At 40.9% G+C, this 16,429-nt stretch overlaps 1 protein-coding gene across 1 annotated transcript in view; it reads right to left on the bottom strand.

The window, feature by feature from the left end:
- fat2 (FAT atypical cadherin 2) overlaps nt 1-16,429 on the bottom strand; it is a 123,189-nt gene that overhangs the window by 19,079 nt on the left and 87,681 nt on the right. The window contains exons 21-24 of the mRNA XM_084353255.1: nt 15,076-15,676; nt 14,163-14,363; nt 9,623-9,780; nt 1,504-1,957 (exon numbers count right to left, since the gene is read on the bottom strand). Coding sequence (XP_084209381.1) covers nt 1,504-1,957; nt 9,623-9,780; nt 14,163-14,363; nt 15,076-15,676 — 1,414 coding nt within the window. The remainder of the gene's footprint in view (nt 1-1,503; nt 1,958-9,622; nt 9,781-14,162; nt 14,364-15,075; nt 15,677-16,429) is intronic.

Genomic DNA, 16,429 nt, shown 5'->3' with positions numbered 1-16,429 from the left:
ACTCTGCATCACAGTCTCACAGAGATTCATGAGAATATTATTATTTTAAAGCTCCTGGTTCTTGTATCTTTAAAATTGCAGGTGTGCTTATCAGCTGCTATTCCAAGCCACCACACATCCTCTTTTGTGACACATAATGTGGAAAAAAAGAATTACCCATTGCTGTCCTCTCCGACACCAATTTTTGTCTTTATCTTTTGCGTTGATGCATTTGGCCAATTAGTGATAACTGAAAACAGTAATAAAGCAGGAAGGGTCTGATAAGGATTTCGGGACAAACAAATCTTTCATGACGTTGTGGCTTGTCCCTGACTGAGAGGATGTACTGTACTGCAGCTTTAAAAAAAAAAAAGTAGTACTTTCTACTTCTTCGTCGTGTAATAAGAACCTGGCATTACAGATGTGCAGGGGTCTCACTGAGAATCTTGAAGAATATTGCTCTGACATCACTCCCCTTTTTAAAGTGTTAGGCTGGTATTCTATAAAAAGAGAAATAGACTTCTCTGATCTGTGTGTTGTTATCACTTCTGTGTTCACTGGCTCCTACTGAAGACTTAAATAGTTTGAACAAACTGACAAATACATGATTAAATATTTTTTAAACAAAGCCTCAGTTATTTCCTTAAACAGCTGTACGAGGTGTTTGTTGAGGACTGATGGATTAATCCACATCTCACTTGAGACACCAGAACCTCTTCATACAGAACCTCATGGGATAAAATCGGATATTTGTATTCTAGATTAAATCGGTCAGTTTCGCCCTGCTAGGATTAAAATGAATCTATTTTAAGCCTGTTGATGTTTTTGGTTTTATTTTCTGGACTGTGCTGCAGATGCTGCCAAAACATGAACTAAATAATTTTTTTTTTTTTTGCAAATTTTCTTTTTCTTCCAATACGATTGCAGTAAAACAAAGTGTAAATGAACTTACAGTCCCATTCAGCCTCTAATTATGAATAATTTGAATTAAGATGAACAGAGTTGGAACAGTTTTTTTTTTTTTTTACATGAGAAATTTCTCTGTTTGTGATCTTTATTGTTTGACGTGGGCAGGACTCAACTGGAAACAGGTGATCTCACACAATATCTGTGCACCAATCAGAAATCAACAGTATTTGGATAAAATACTGATAACAGCTGTGGCGTTGTTTACTCATATTGCAGAGCCACTGTCGATCTAATCTCATCAAATTACACTCAGGCAGGACAGCTTTTTCTGTTAAACGTACAATTAATAACCCCGTACATAATATACAATACACATTGAGCTGAAGCTCGATTCTGAGGCTGTTCTGTAAATAGTTTTCTAATTAATAATAAATATAACAACTTCTGATCAACCCGTATCAATTTAATTAACAACTTCTGGTTAGTCCTGCCCACTTCTTGTTTAAGCCACACCCATTCTGAGAACAAATATGGATACAGATAATTAAATTGGCTAACAGATAATGGTGTACTCAGCTGTAAACTTGAGTCATGTGACCTCTTCAATGCACTCACCTCCACTGCCGTCCTCCTCACAGACCCCTCCGTTCTCACAGGGGTTGTTGTCGCAGGCCCCTGCCCTGCTGCAGCACTGGTACACCCCAAACACCCTCCTGCTCCCTGGCCCGGCCCACTCCGCTGTGTCGCCCACTCTGATTGGCTCCCGGTTGAGCTCCAGGCCCTCCAGGCAGCCGATGAAATTTCGTGGATGCCGGTGGACCTCTGGAGCAGAGTCCTGAGTTAAAGAAGCGAAGAGCAAAGCACCATGGGAGCGCAACATCCGACACGGCTCAGTCAGGGTGGTGAAGGCTGGATGGTGCTGGTCCAGAGTCAGTCTCAGGGCGGTGGAGTTGACCTCCAGCAGGACGCTGTGCCACTGGCCGTCCGACACCGGATCAGATCTGATCAGTAAGGAGCCGGGAGAAGTGTTTCCACATCTGTACCTGAACCGCAGCTCTCCATCAGTCAGCTGAGGGAGGAGGATGACGCTCAGTTAGCAAAAAAGAATCTTCAGAGCAACAAGATAAGAACCAAAACTTCTGATTCACTAGAAGAAACAAAAAGTCCCATCGAAGTCATGGCTTCCTCTAAATCTAAACCCAATACGTTGGAAGAGTTTAGCTCTTAAGATTTAAGATCAACTCACCTCTTATCAGCTCGATAGAGGCTCAAGATTATACATTATGCAACGGTTTAGTCTATTTTCTTTTTTTAAATTATTATTATCAGAAAGAGCATCTCTGATAGTGTGAGGGTGGGGAAAGAAAAGGAAAAGCAACTGCTAGAATGTAAAGGTTATTTGTTTATTAGAAAGCCGTAACTAACACTTAAATGTTATATATTATATGAAATGCATTCTTAATAAACTTGGAGCAATCTCTCAGGTAATAATGTTTGTTACTGTGTCACTTTAAATCGTAAAAAGTAATATCCAACTACTATGTTGTTTTTATGTATTTATTCAGTGACACACAGTTTATCAGCTTAAAGTAATACATGTTGTTCTGGATGTTTGCCTTCAGGGTAGTTGTAATGCACTAATGAGTGTGATAAACATACTCTGAGTTGTTGTCGGTGACATTTAATGTGCGTTTTAGACTTTGTTGTTTAATGGTTAAGCATCATATTGTGGTGTTTGTTATACTGATTTCTTTGTCAGCTAAAAAGGGACTTAAAACTGGTCCAGGGTCATGGATATTGATTGACGTTTAGAGTAGCACTGACTATTTTTTACGTCCTCTATCATTGAACAACACAGCCACAGGAAAGAACAAGGCCAGTCTGATGAAAGGGAACACAGTACTGAGGTGGTTTTCTTGCTGGATTTTGCTCCTGGCACCCGGGGGCCAAGTCAGCAAATACGACAGCTAACCAAGCTAACGCCAGCTTAAATTAGCGGCAGTAACTTTAGCAGTAAAGCTACCATGTATCTGTCCATTAGGAAACACTAAATAAATCACCTCTGTACTGTAACTCGCCTCCATCACTATCAGAGGCTGGGCACAAACTTGCTTTAATTGTTGCTAAGGCAGAGCAGGCGGAGGACAGCAGAAATTACTTCCTCCATAAAAATCTGATCCAGTTTCATCCAAATCTGTGAATACAGTTGGTCTGTGTTTTTGTACAGTAATCTGTGAGGCCCGGTCCACAGAAACTGTCTGCTCTGGCAGCATCCTGCTCCTTGAAAGTGCCATAAACATTAAGAAAGCCTTTGTTGAAGATACCGATGAGTCATTATCATTTTTCATCATTTTCCAGGAAGTTACAAACTCTTAAATAACATTAAAAATAACTAAATGACTTTTTTGCCATTGTTGGAAACAATTGTCTCATTGTTGCCTGACACTGGCATACAGGTGTTATATAAAGTCAGACATATATGATAAAAAATACATGGAAAAAAAAAGTTAAATATAGAGAGATAAATAAATCTGGTATGCACTGTGTTATAGATTAAATCCTAATGTACCAAAGTATTACACATACAAGCATTTAGGTAAAAGCTGAGCAGTAGATTCAAATGATAAACTCAAAACAGTACTCACCAAATATACTCAGTGCCAGCAGCTATGGTAATTTTAGTTTTTACATTCTGTCTACAGAGACTTTTAGAAGCAGATGACACGCTGTGTTTTTGTTGACAAGTCTTTTGTGTCACAAATGAAATCTGTTTCGGCAGTGGGCTCCCTGTGTTCGCCCTGTACAACACCACGCGGGGCACAGAGTCACACATTTATTCAGCATTTCATCCACATCAGCGGGAGCCACTTTACACTCCTGCACGCTCAGCATTCCCGCAAACTAACAAGCCAGCAGCTTTTTTTTTAATTCATGTTTTCTTTATGTAATGGAAAGCTCCTCATATCTTCCCTATTAAATATACAGTTGAAATGTGTATTTTGCAAATTGCTGTGTATCACCCCATTGGACGCTGACAGCCGTGATGCATAATTGATACCATTCTGCTTGGCTCCTGCTTCTTTAATTGCTGCAGGACGATGAGCTTTTCTCTCTTTAGTTTGCATTTTTCTCTCTTTATTCTTTTATTTTCTGTCCTGCAGCTTTTATTTTTCTGCTTTCTAAAACTTTTAAGTATAGCACGGACAAGTTGCTCAGCATTCAGGCCCTGCAGGGTGCCCTCAGGGCAACACTGGTCTGCTCTCTGTCTAATTCCCTGTGGCTGAAAGAATTAAAACATGAACAGGAGTGATTCATTTTGGACAAACAGACCTGAAACATCTTCACATGGATCTTTGAGGGCTGCACTGACTTTGGTTTATCATGGAAAGATGCTGAAGCGCTGGCAGAGAAACAAGCAAAAGAAAACCTCGAGACATCTGAGGCGCCTGTCGCTTGTCTTTTAATCTATTTTACATGACTTGGTGTGACTTCTGCTGTGATTCATGGTGGATATCTGTAGAGAGATAGCACGGTTTGACACACTCAGGATTTTACACCATCAGCACGTCCGATGTAGCGCGGGCGCTGTGTCAAGTCAAGCTCCACAGGGACTGAAGCTCTACACTGTAGAGTCTACAGCATCATTGCCTCATGACTCCATAAATCATCAAACCTAAGCACATTCGCTGCAGGAAACACTGCTGGGCAAAGCTCAATACTCAACAACGGTTGCTATGCTCGTATTCTGCTTGCATGTGCACACTTACACACAAACACAGGTATTTTCTTGAGAGCATGCAGGAGGCAGTGCTGCATCTCTGCTGTGATAAAAGCTTTTCTGAGGGCAGGCAGTTGTTTCTGTGGTGCAGGATAAAAATTGGTGAAAGGTCACGTGCTTTATTCAGTAAACAGCAGAATATGCAGGATTTTCCTTTAAAAACAATGTAAAGACCCAAGTTATCCCTCTCAATTATCACTTATGCACCTCCAGAAGTGTGTGACTGTCTGTCCTGGCAGAGATCCTGCACTCTGCCTGTATGATCTTATTTTGCGGTGTTTGAAACATTTTGAAACCAGCTGGTGTGTAGCCCCACAGCTCCGGACCAACTTTTTCACCACCTTCATGAAATAACAATTTTTACCATCCTGAGGTGAACATAAACATCCCAAAATTTAAATTTTGTTTATTCACTTATAATCTTTAGTTGTTAGTTTGCATTCGAAGTACTCTTACCTCAAACTACTTAGCTGAAGATGTTTGGTAAACCAAATTTATTTACTGTAAACTTGTTGTGACCCACTGAACAGAAACTGTCCTGCTGTGTGTTTAGCTGCTAGCTCTATTAGCTGTGAGCTATAAGATCCGTATCTGTTAGCTCCCTTACACTCTGGCTACACTGAACACGTATCGTATGCAGACTGTTTGCGGAGATGATGTGCAGTGGGATTCTTTAACTGGCTACACCTGCAGCACACACTCGGCAGAGGAACAACAAGATGGTGAGTTTTGTTTTTTTGGTTTGTGTCTTTAGTTTTGTGTCATTTCCTGAATATAAGTAGTATAATTTAACAAAGTATTGACACTGAAAGACCCATTTCTGTTTAAAAAGACCGCACATGGCTCATGTAAAAACATGTAAATAGAGGACTGTTGTCCTTGAGCAAGACACTGAACCACCTCCTCGATAAAAGCCTGAACTGGCCTGAAAGTCATCAGTTTGTGTGACTGCAGTGAGCGTGAGGGATAAGAGTTGGTCCACTGACTCCTCACCAGTGTGTTTCTACATCTTTGTTCACTGTCGAGTCCACAAACTGCTCTGCTGTCAGGTCTGAGCTGTCACTCCTCATCACTGATGGTGTTTTCCTTCCACCGACAAGTCACCTTTACTTCTGCTCGGCTCGCCACGGCAGCTTTGCATTCAAGCGGCTACAATTTCCATTTCAAAGGTGATGATTTAGAGTAAGATGTGTGCAGACATAAAAGAGAATTAGCCGCAGCAAATAAGTCTGAACTTTAATTTGTGTGTTCTTTTTTCAAAGACTTGACTCTTGACAGAGCATACTGATGAGATTTGGAAGCTCGTGTCCCGAGGGGAATCGAAGCGTAATAATAGTGTGTTATATTTCCAGGAAGTTTCTCTGAAGTCATCACAAAAACCAGGCGAAGACTTCTCAGATGACCACGTTAAGATATTCCTTTTGAAGCCATTTGTGCTCACAACGAATCAGGCAGGGACCCATTCTTGCATGTGCAAGCCGAGAACCAAAACCCAGGAGGTAGAACCTCGGGAAAGACTGAATGCTGCTTTTGAAGTTTTCCGAGAATCAAAATGATTGAATATTCCGCCTGAGTGCACATGGATGTCACACAAATGAGAAGAGCCCACGAGGGGAAGCATCACGCTGCATTTCAAGTCTACAGAAAGAAATTTTTTTGGTTATCTGTTTAGAGAATTATTCATGTCTCTCAAAGAATACAACAATTCATTATTCTCTTTCAACCTGCCCGTTTAATATGGTACAGTAGACCTTGTATTGTAGCGCCGGGATGAATCTTCCTCTCCCTCGACAATTCTTAAAAAGTACGTCAATAAATCTTGAAGACGGCTTTTCATTAGGATTCCAGCAGAAGTCTCGCTGGTTCCCAAAGCTTGCATTTTGGGGGAAAAGGGCAACATGTGGCTCACGTGCGGCTTTCAGAGCCAGCTGTCGTCACAACTCAACTTAAAAGGGCATTGATGAGCTGATTACACTGGAAAAGCAGGGAATAACAAACCCAGACGTCATCATAATCCGATGTGGAACTTTTAAATGTGGGTGGGGTGGGAGTTCAGCGCCGCGTCTGATATTCAATCAGGCATTTAGCTCACGTAAACACATGAAACGATCTGCCACGCAGCGATAAAGGAGTAGCATTCCCGATACGCTCCAACGTGTGATCATGTACAAGATTTGGCAAGAGAGCAGCAGCAGGGTTTGGACGATTAACTCGACATCAACTCTGACTCTCAGGTTGGCAGAGAATATGAAAAGGCCCGGACACAGCTAGTATTTCACAGTGAAGAAGGGCACGTTGTCTGAAATGTCAGCGTTGCCGCAATAGAACGAGTTTACATCAAGTTGATTTTATTTGCTAAGATTCAGGGTGTCAGCAGGTGCTGTGTGATGCTGACAGTGTTGACCCAGATACACAGCAGTGTGGGATCTGTGTTAGCAGTAAACACAGAAAAGGACAAACAGATTAGACACAAGATGTTCACCAGATATCAGATATTTCCAAAAATATGACACCTGTGTTGATAACATGACGGCTGACACAAAGTAGGAAATAAAATATTGACATTTAAGATGATATCAGCTCACACAGTTAAAGTCAAGAACATCCGGCAGTGTTTGTGAATCTGAGCTAGAAACATTTTGGATTGAAAAGCTCAGCTCGTCGATGGCGGCATTCCCCAGGGAGAACTCCCACAGATTAAATCAGCCGCTCGCAGATTTGTATCATTCCGATAGTAAATTAGTGTCAAACAACATTTACACTAACGGCTCCTGAAAATTAGGAAGAGATTTAATCTCTCCACAGCAGCAATACTCCAAGAGCAAAATAAATTACCTGCCAGCTCAGGGGAGAACACAACAAATATTTACACTGAATGAAAATAATCATTTTCTTGTTCGTTTGCTTGTAACTAAATTTCTGTGTGTGGGTTTGATCATCTTTTTCCAACCAAAAATGAGGAGGGCTTCATGTCTCATGTGGATAGAACAAATGCTGACAAACATGTCACCTCTGTGCTGGTTTGTCCTTGGACCAGTTTTAAATGAATGCTGCTGAGAGACAACACATACTGATGCAAATTAACCACCAGTGACAGCAAAATCTAAAGAGTAGAAATGATCACATGTTTTATCCTCTTAACTCCTACACTGTGTCTCAAAGCACACTGACCTCCTTCCTCCTTGTAGTACAATATAATTCTGAACTGAGATGAATGTCAAGAGCAAAACTAATGACCTCCTTCAAATGAATGAAAAAAACATTCCTGAGTATGTTTCATCATTCTGAGCTGCTGACGTTTGTAACCATCAGATAATGAGAAGAGCTTTACGTCTCATGACCAGGACAATGACACACATCTTTTCCTTACATGTTTGTCCTTGGACCAGTTTTAAATGAAAGCTGAGAGCCGACACATAATGATTCAAATAAACTGCCATTAACAGCAAAACACAATGAGTTGAACATTGTGGAGAGTTTTGTGCTTCAGCACTAGCTTCTTATCCCCCAGCTCTACTGACTCAGAGTCTTTTCATGACGTTACCTTCATTATTTAGTCGAGTTAAAGTGTGCATCGACTTTTAAATCACAGAAAACATTTACTTTAATTTATATCAGTGTAGTTCATCTCCATGTAATATAAATATTAAGTACTTTAGTGGTGAAAGGAGCAGTGAGAAATAAATGATATATTCTTTTTATTTATTCATTGTTATTGGATCATTATTACTGATGCAATGCAGTGTAAGCAGCATTTTAATGTTTTAGCTGCTTGAGGTAGAGAACATTTTAAGGTTTTAATAAAAACTGTTGGAGTAATCTGACATTGCAGCCCTGGTCTGTGTTGGTTTACACAAAATTTGGCACCATTAAAAGTATCCCGGATTAGCTATTACCATCCAAGTGATGTACAACAGCTATCACAGGATTATGACACTGAAAAAAACTTGAAAATGTGACCATTCTCAGGCAACTACTATTTATTTATTTATTTTTATTCTAAATTAGATAAAAGTCTTCTCTCTATCTCTATCATCATCAAAGATAAAGATACCATCCGGAGGCGTAAAGGCTGGGACATGCGGATACAGACGGAGCTCTCCGTCTGTACTTTGCGATCATTTTGTCTGTATTTGTGCATGTTTTCTGAAATCTTACAGATACAGACAAAATGGAGCAGAATCACCGGAGATCGTGGGGGGCAGTCTAGCCGGTAGTTAACGTTGACGTTTGTCCACACATCATGAAATAAATGACCTCACAAGTCTATGACCATGTCAACCTCCTCCACCGTGGAGTCTAACTCTTGACTCTGAGCTGCCCTCTTGTGGATGTATTGCTGAACATCCATGCCAACATAAAGCGTGTATTGAAGTATGTGGGCAGCCATGGTTACATAGTTGGAGATGGACATTTTCGTATGTACGGGGGGCAAAAATGAGTCTTAATTCACACTGAATCTAAAAATATGTGGGTTGAGCCTGTCTTAAGATTTGAGAAGAATTTTAGAAGTTGGTCATAATCCCCTCCGCCAAGAAGATTATGTTTTCACTTGTGTCCGTTTGTTTTGTTTTTGTTCAGCAGGATTACACAAAAACTACTGAACAGATTTTCACGACACTTGGATGGAGGATGGGTACAATGAGTACAAAACTGGACGTGGTTCCAGTTTTGTTTGTGAAATCTTGAGCCTCATAGTAACTAGTAAATGGTATGAGTAAATGTACTTTTATCCACCACTGTTTCGGCTACACTAGCTACATGTTGTACACCTTATATGTATGAGGGACAAGCTACAAATGGACGAGAACAACATCCAGTAACAGGCTGAATATTTCAAACAAATGGAGGCTATGGTGTTTATAAAAAACAGTGATTTAGTTAATGCTAAGAAGAGTACATCTACCACAAAGGGTTAAAAATCAATCCTGTCATCTGTTCCTCTGTTCCAAATACCTGTAGCGTTCCCCAGTCGTTGGTGCTGTTGGTGGACACGATGAGGCCCTGCTCCTGGAAAGTCTTGAACCTCAGCGACAGTTTGAAACTGTGGTTGTCCTCGTCCATCCTGTGAAGGTACTTCAGGTAGGATTTACCATCGAACCTGACGGCCGATTCTGAGACACACAAACATGAAAACAAACACAGCAGCCTGATGAGTCACTCTGAATTGATGAAGTACTTAACGAATCAAAGTCTTTAACATAAGTGCATAAATGGCCTTGATCCAGATATAGTCTTTCATTTGGCACCAAACAGAGAGCAAAGTGGTGACGCTGAAGCAGAGTAACACTGATCCTATCAGGGCTTAAAGTTTTTCAAGAGACACGATAAACTATGACTCAAAGAACTCAGACGTGAACAATGAGCTAGTTTTAAATAGATTCATTGATTGTATACATTCACATATACAACAATACTCACACAGACCCTTCTTCTCCTATATGTTAATGGATATACATCATTCAGTCAATACACACCTACACATAGACACCTGCTACAGCTAGAGCTCTGTTGATTGGATTCAGTTTAGTCAGAATTCATTATTTGAGTCAATTCTTTTTTTTTAACTTTGCTCATTCAAGCTTCTTAAATCTGAATTGATGATTTTCGTTGTGTTGTTTGATAGTACACTGAATATTGCACTTCCGGTATCGTTTTTTTTTCATTGGGTTTTGCTTAGCTGCCTAAAATAAGGTCTGTGGTTAACATGAGCTTAGGGGATTTCTTTGCTTTGTTCTCGCTTCAACATCAAATATGCTAGTAAACAACTCACGTAAATTATAAAGCTGAAAAATGAAGGTCTAATTAAAAAAAGGAAGCACATCTGCCTTTGTGCAACCAAAACAGGAAGAGGCATTGTCTTCCCCGATTACTATCCCCAGGTAACGGTGGAACAACTGGAATAACTGTGGAAACTCTACACTGCAAAAGAAAAAGAAGCCCGCTGATGGAGGAGGCAAAGAAGGTGAAGAGGGAGAGTGATAGGAGCTGAGGTAAAACAAGAGTGAATGACGGACATTCACTGGACGGAGAGAGCTCCGGTGTTGTGTCAAAGTCTGTTCCCCCCTTGACATGTGTTTCCTCTTACCACCGGGACTTGAGATGCTTCAAAACATAACCTGCCTACTTATTAATACAACCAGCTGTTTTACTGCCTTTCCATAGCACTGAGATCAGGGTTTCTAGATCAAACAGGGATTTAAAAAGTTGTCTATTTCTGCTTTTAGTTACCGTGCTAACAAAGCTTTAAAGGTTTTATTAATAATGTATTTGCACTGAAAACAAACTAAGGTTTTTTGTTGAGGAGAATCACAAGAGGAGGTGTCCTTGGGTAAAAAAACTTTATACAGCATCTTTGGTGAACACGTGACAGGACTCAGTAATTCACATAACACACATCTGAAATTCTGGTTAACTGAGCTTTTCAAGCACCAAACTCCTGCAGAATTATTCCTACCTAATCAACCGTTTTCACATTCAAACTCAAGGCCATAAAAAAAGCTTTCATCAATCCTCAAGGCAGCGCTGTTTTTCCACCTTCACTTTCCTCTAAATGAGACAGCGGGGTCTGCAGATGAAACGTGGTGTAAACTGAATGTAATGATAAATCTCAGAGAAAAAGACCATGTTTTTCTAAGGTTTCGTTTGATCTGTCTAACTGAAAAATCGCCAAAAGCAAAACAAAGTGATCTGACAGAAGTGAAAGCATCAACAACACTAAGGAGGAAGGGAGGACTGAACGAAGGACTGAATTCATGAATGGATTGATTATGATGATTCCAACAGCAAAGCTGAGGACATTAGAGGAAGGACAAAACTTCTTGTGCTTTCTAGCGGTTCTCAGATAAAACTTTAACGATGCCTGTGGGGCAGTTCAGTAACAACACGTCCCAAAAGTCTGCTGGTAAAAAAAACAACTTTTCTTTTCTTCTTAAACCCACTGACTCTTTATGTTGACCTTGTGGTCCACGCTGCCCTCTGAAGGAAATTGAAAAACACTAATTAGGTTGAAGAAGTTTGTTTGTGTCTCAAAGTAAACAGCTTGAAATCCAGAAGGAAATGAGTCCAGTTATTCAGCTCATGTTTCAAGACTAAAAAACAGACTTTAACTAATAAACATTCAAATGACAAATACAGAAAGTACAATTTCATAATCAAACTTTGAATGTTTATTTGTATAATAACTTGTCAAATGGGCTAACCTTTATAATGTGTGTTAGTGTGAAACACCATTTCTTGATAGTGGTGCTCACTTAGAGAATTTTCTCAGGCTGTTTATTATTTTGAAAATTAATTGAATACAAGTTTATACCGTAAAGTGTCAGAAAGCTGTTAAAAATGTCATTTGGCATTCCAGGGCTGTAATTGGCACCTTGTTTTTACCGTCCACTCAAACAATATTTCAATTATAGTGATTTAAAAAAGAGAGGCAACAAATCATCATGTTTGAGAAGCTGGAACCAGAAAATCTCTGGCATTCATTTGTAATAAATGAGTTGATTGATTATCAAAACTGAGGGTAATACGTTGTCTGTAGATCAACAAAGTGATTTATGTAGACCGCAGCAAAGATGAATTTCCATCGCATTGTGACAATAAAGCGATTCTATAAAGCAGAGCACAAACTGTAGTTTAACACCGTCTGTACCACTGCTTTCAGATACTTACGCTGTCTTGCCTGTTCTACGTCCTCACATGACATCACCTTATCCTCAAACTCCTCGTCTCAAGACCAGAGAGGTACCCCGATATAGTCAAAATATGGTGGCGATAACAGATTCAGAAGATGTTCCCGTGGGGAGAAGACTCTAAACAAGCAGATAATGAGTATATATCCTGGAGAGCCCCTAGCTGACTTTTTTTCCGTCCTCACACCACTAATCCTCAGAGGAATGCCAACACAAAGCAGCAAGGACGATCTGAAGTGGCGCCGCTGCTGCTCAATGATAGAGATGTTCTGTCGGCTGTAATAGAAGCTAACTGAGGGCCCACATTCACACCAAACATGTTCGGAGTGATTCATATGAAATCTTAGGGATTTACTGTGTTTTAACAGGTTAAAAGAAGAAGGCTCTTTGATCTCTGACAGCAGATATCTTCATCCAGTCTCTGTCCTCTTCTCAAGAATTTAATCTGAACCAACAGATGGAAGAAGGTTTGAGGTTCATTTAATTGCCACTGTGCAAAGAAATGCAAGTTACAGTCCCTTTAGGCAACACAAGAAAACAATTTTTTATGGTGGAGTGTTGACGAGGAGTTCAGGAGTCTCACATCCAGGAAAGAAGCTGCTCTGTAGTCTGGTGGTACGGCAGCAGATACTTCTGTATCTTTTGACGGATGGCAGCGGGGTGAACAGACTGTGGTTGGGGTGGGTGTTGGGTTTAAGTATCCTTTGGTCTCAGTGATATCAGTGAAGTGACATGTCTGCACAGATGCTCTGCAGACGGTTCCAATTAGAGTTTTTTCCATGTACAACAATAACAACTAACAGGGACGAAGGCAAAAAACTAGAGATTCACTTAGATTCTATAAAAGAACTGAGAGCTGAACACACTGACTTTCAAACAACATCTTTCTGTCAGGTTTCCTGCACAGACCTGAGTTGAATATCGATATTTTGGGCTTGTGTCGGTTGGCCGCAGTCGCGAGACATCAGTATCGCGGGCGTGGCTCGGATCAACTCTGGTTTGCTCTGGTGAAGCAAATTGGCATAGTTTGACTGTGCGCCACCTAAAGTGCCAGTCAAAAAGCCCCAAATGGTGTTGTGGGCTGTTTTAATCACCAGCTGTAGAGCCTTCCTGTCCTGGGCCGTTTCCAGTCCAGATGTTTTCGATTCTATTCATAGTAACTTGGCACTGGAGTTTCAGTACAGCATGACTGCAGCATGACAACTGTCCTTCTCTCCGCCCCATTTCTGTTAATATTTTGTCCCCTGTTTGCTTTTCTATCCCTTTTTAAAAAATAATTAATATAGTAAGTTTATTTTTCTTTGAGCCTTTCAGTGGACCACCTGTCCTGTATTTGCCTTTTCTTTGAAGTCTTTTATGTAGAAATATATAATAAATAAAACCCTAAAAGATGAACATGTACTTTTTTCTATTAGGACAGAAGAAAGAATGTAGGTGGATGTAAACCTGCCTCCACCTCAGGTTTTCTCATTACACCTTCGTGTGTTTTTTTTGTTGCACATCATCATTGTGTGGATGAAAACAGAGTTGAGAGAGTTACTCAGCTGGAGTCCAGCTTTCTTATTCAGCGCTTGCTGTAGTTTTGAATCGGATCAATTCAGAGCAGCAGGAAGACGCTGTTGCAGCCTCGTCCTGCTCTTTAGAAGAGACGAAGGTGTCTGTGAGACTCAAAATCGTCGTTCCTGCTGATAAAGGCAGCTGCTGCTTCTTCTTCCCTGGTTCACACACGCTCAGATCAATGCCCACATGCACACATTCCCTCATTAATAGCTCTCCTAAGCACACACATTTCACACAGACAGACGTACCGTTACAGGGACAGACGCTCTCCCAGGTGTGATGTGGGGTGATGTAACCAGCTCTGGCGGTAGTGAAATGGCTCAGCCTGTCTCCTGTCAGTTGGACGGCATTCCTGCACCCTCGCGGCGGACAGCCGGTGCCCAGACACCCGTTGTGGCTCACCCTGAGGATGCTGAGGCCCAGAGAGTCCTCGATGTCCGATATAATCCCTACATGAAAGAGATTTTCTTTCAGACGGCACATTCAAAGAGACTCTTCATCTCACAGGATTACCTGACTCTCTACGTGTCCAAACTAATGGCTGCCAACTTTTTGAAAAAAGTTGACACTATTGAAGAAATACCTAATATTCATTGCTCACCATTTTGATGTCTGTGGAACAAATGTCAATTATTTTCCATTTAATGCCAGTTAATGATGTGTTTTGGGTCTCAGTTAGCAAACTCAAATTTAAAATGCATCACATATCATGTTTCCTCTTTATCATGTAGTGCTAAATGAACAATTCACCCACAAATGAAGATTCAGTCACTATTTTTCATAGTTTCGTAGTCCACAAAAAAATCATAAAATCATAACAGCTCATCCGGTGTAATCCACAAGCCCCGAGATCCCAAACTGATTTGAATAGTATTTATTTACAACCTTTTTAAAGTCAAAATCTTCACTATAGCTGCTCAGCTTTAAGCTTCAGCACACACATCGTCTGAAGCTGGTGCACAAGCTCGACTGTGCGTCAAGGCTGAAAATAACTGAAATATTTATTAAAATCAATTGACAAGGTGAGGAGATAATGACTGAAATTTTACGTTTGGGTGAACCGTTCCTTTAAGCGCCTCATCAGTATCTCTTATGGAGTAGACTTGGGGTATTTAAGGGACAGCCAGTTTAAATGGCTCAGTACGTGTTGTGATTGTTCACCTGCGAGTCTGCTGGTTGGCAGAGACTGGACCAGTCCACTCTGAGGCCTCCATACCAGCAGAGCCTCCAGGATCTTGGTGTCAGGTAGCTGCTGCAGGCTGGCCAGGTGAAGCTCTTGTCTGGGTAAACTCAGCGCTTGACCCAGGCTGCGCTGAAGGCCTCTCCAGTGGTCACCCAGAAACTCCTCCGGTGACAACCCGAACAGCTGCAGCGTCAGGCCGGAGTCCAGCGCCCTCTGGTTGGCCTTCCACACATGAACTTTGACCCCAGTCCAGACGCTGAACTTCCCATCAGTCACGCTGACGTTGAGGGAGTAGGATCCCTCCTCCAGGTTTTCATCCGCCCAGATTTTCCCATCAGTCGTGTCGACGGAGAATCTCCCCTCATCTGGATTTTCTGATGCCAGCTTGTAGGTCAGGACGTCCTGCAGGTCCTGGTCAGAGGCGTGAAGCCTGCCGATGACCCGGTTGGCAAACAGCCCGCCAGAGGTGGTGATGAAGACCTCCAAAGGCACTACAGAGGGAGGATACTTGCTCTGCTCAGTGACATTGATGTTGACCACACAGATGGAGGAGAGGGGAGGGTGGCCACTGTCTGTCACCTGATTGGTAAATGAATAGCACATAACACAAAGATTAAACTGATATCATGTCTGCCTTTATTATAAATCACAAATGATTTTGTAACTTTAAGTCAGTGGGACCCTTTCAGTAGGGTTAATTTAACAGAATTCATATGTAGGAATATATTTGCTATCGAGTTAAGAATCAGATGAGAAGATTGATACCACTCTCATGTCTCTATGGTGAATATGATGCTGAAGCCAGCGGCAGCTTAGCTTAACTTAGCTTTAAGACATACATAATCAATATAAGGGGATATAACTTGTAAATTAGTGAGCTTTAGGGATGCCGGTAGACAGAATACTGTATGTTTACGTTAAGACAGAGCCGTGTTTGTGGCTTCTGGCCATTTTCAGTCTTTTTAAGCTCACGGCCTGCTGGTTTGAGCTTCATATTCATATTAAAATATTTCTACCTTTCAAACATTTTTCTTTTTTGCTGTAAAATATGTAGCTCGAATCTTCGTAGGTGGTATATCATTCTTTGACTGAGCTAATCAAAACCCACAGACATGAAGCTGTGTACGGCTCATAAACAAAAAAAAGTATGAGATCAACAACACACATTTGATAAGATGACTTTGTTTGATTTCTTTGATCACTGAATTGCGAGTTAATTATAAAAAATGTATATTCTTCATGAACAGTTGGTGTCCCATGATACTCTAAATGCAGTGGTTGTGGATTTTTCCCACGGACCAGAGGAGGCTAAAAACATTTCTTTTTACGTAG

The sequence above is a fragment of the Pagrus pagrus genome, assembly GCF_965226575.1.
Source record: "Pagrus pagrus genome assembly, chromosome: 5".
NCBI classification, from domain to species: domain Eukaryota; kingdom Metazoa; phylum Chordata; class Actinopteri; order Spariformes; family Sparidae; genus Pagrus; species Pagrus pagrus.
This window is presented reverse-complemented; position numbering and strand designations above follow the sequence as displayed.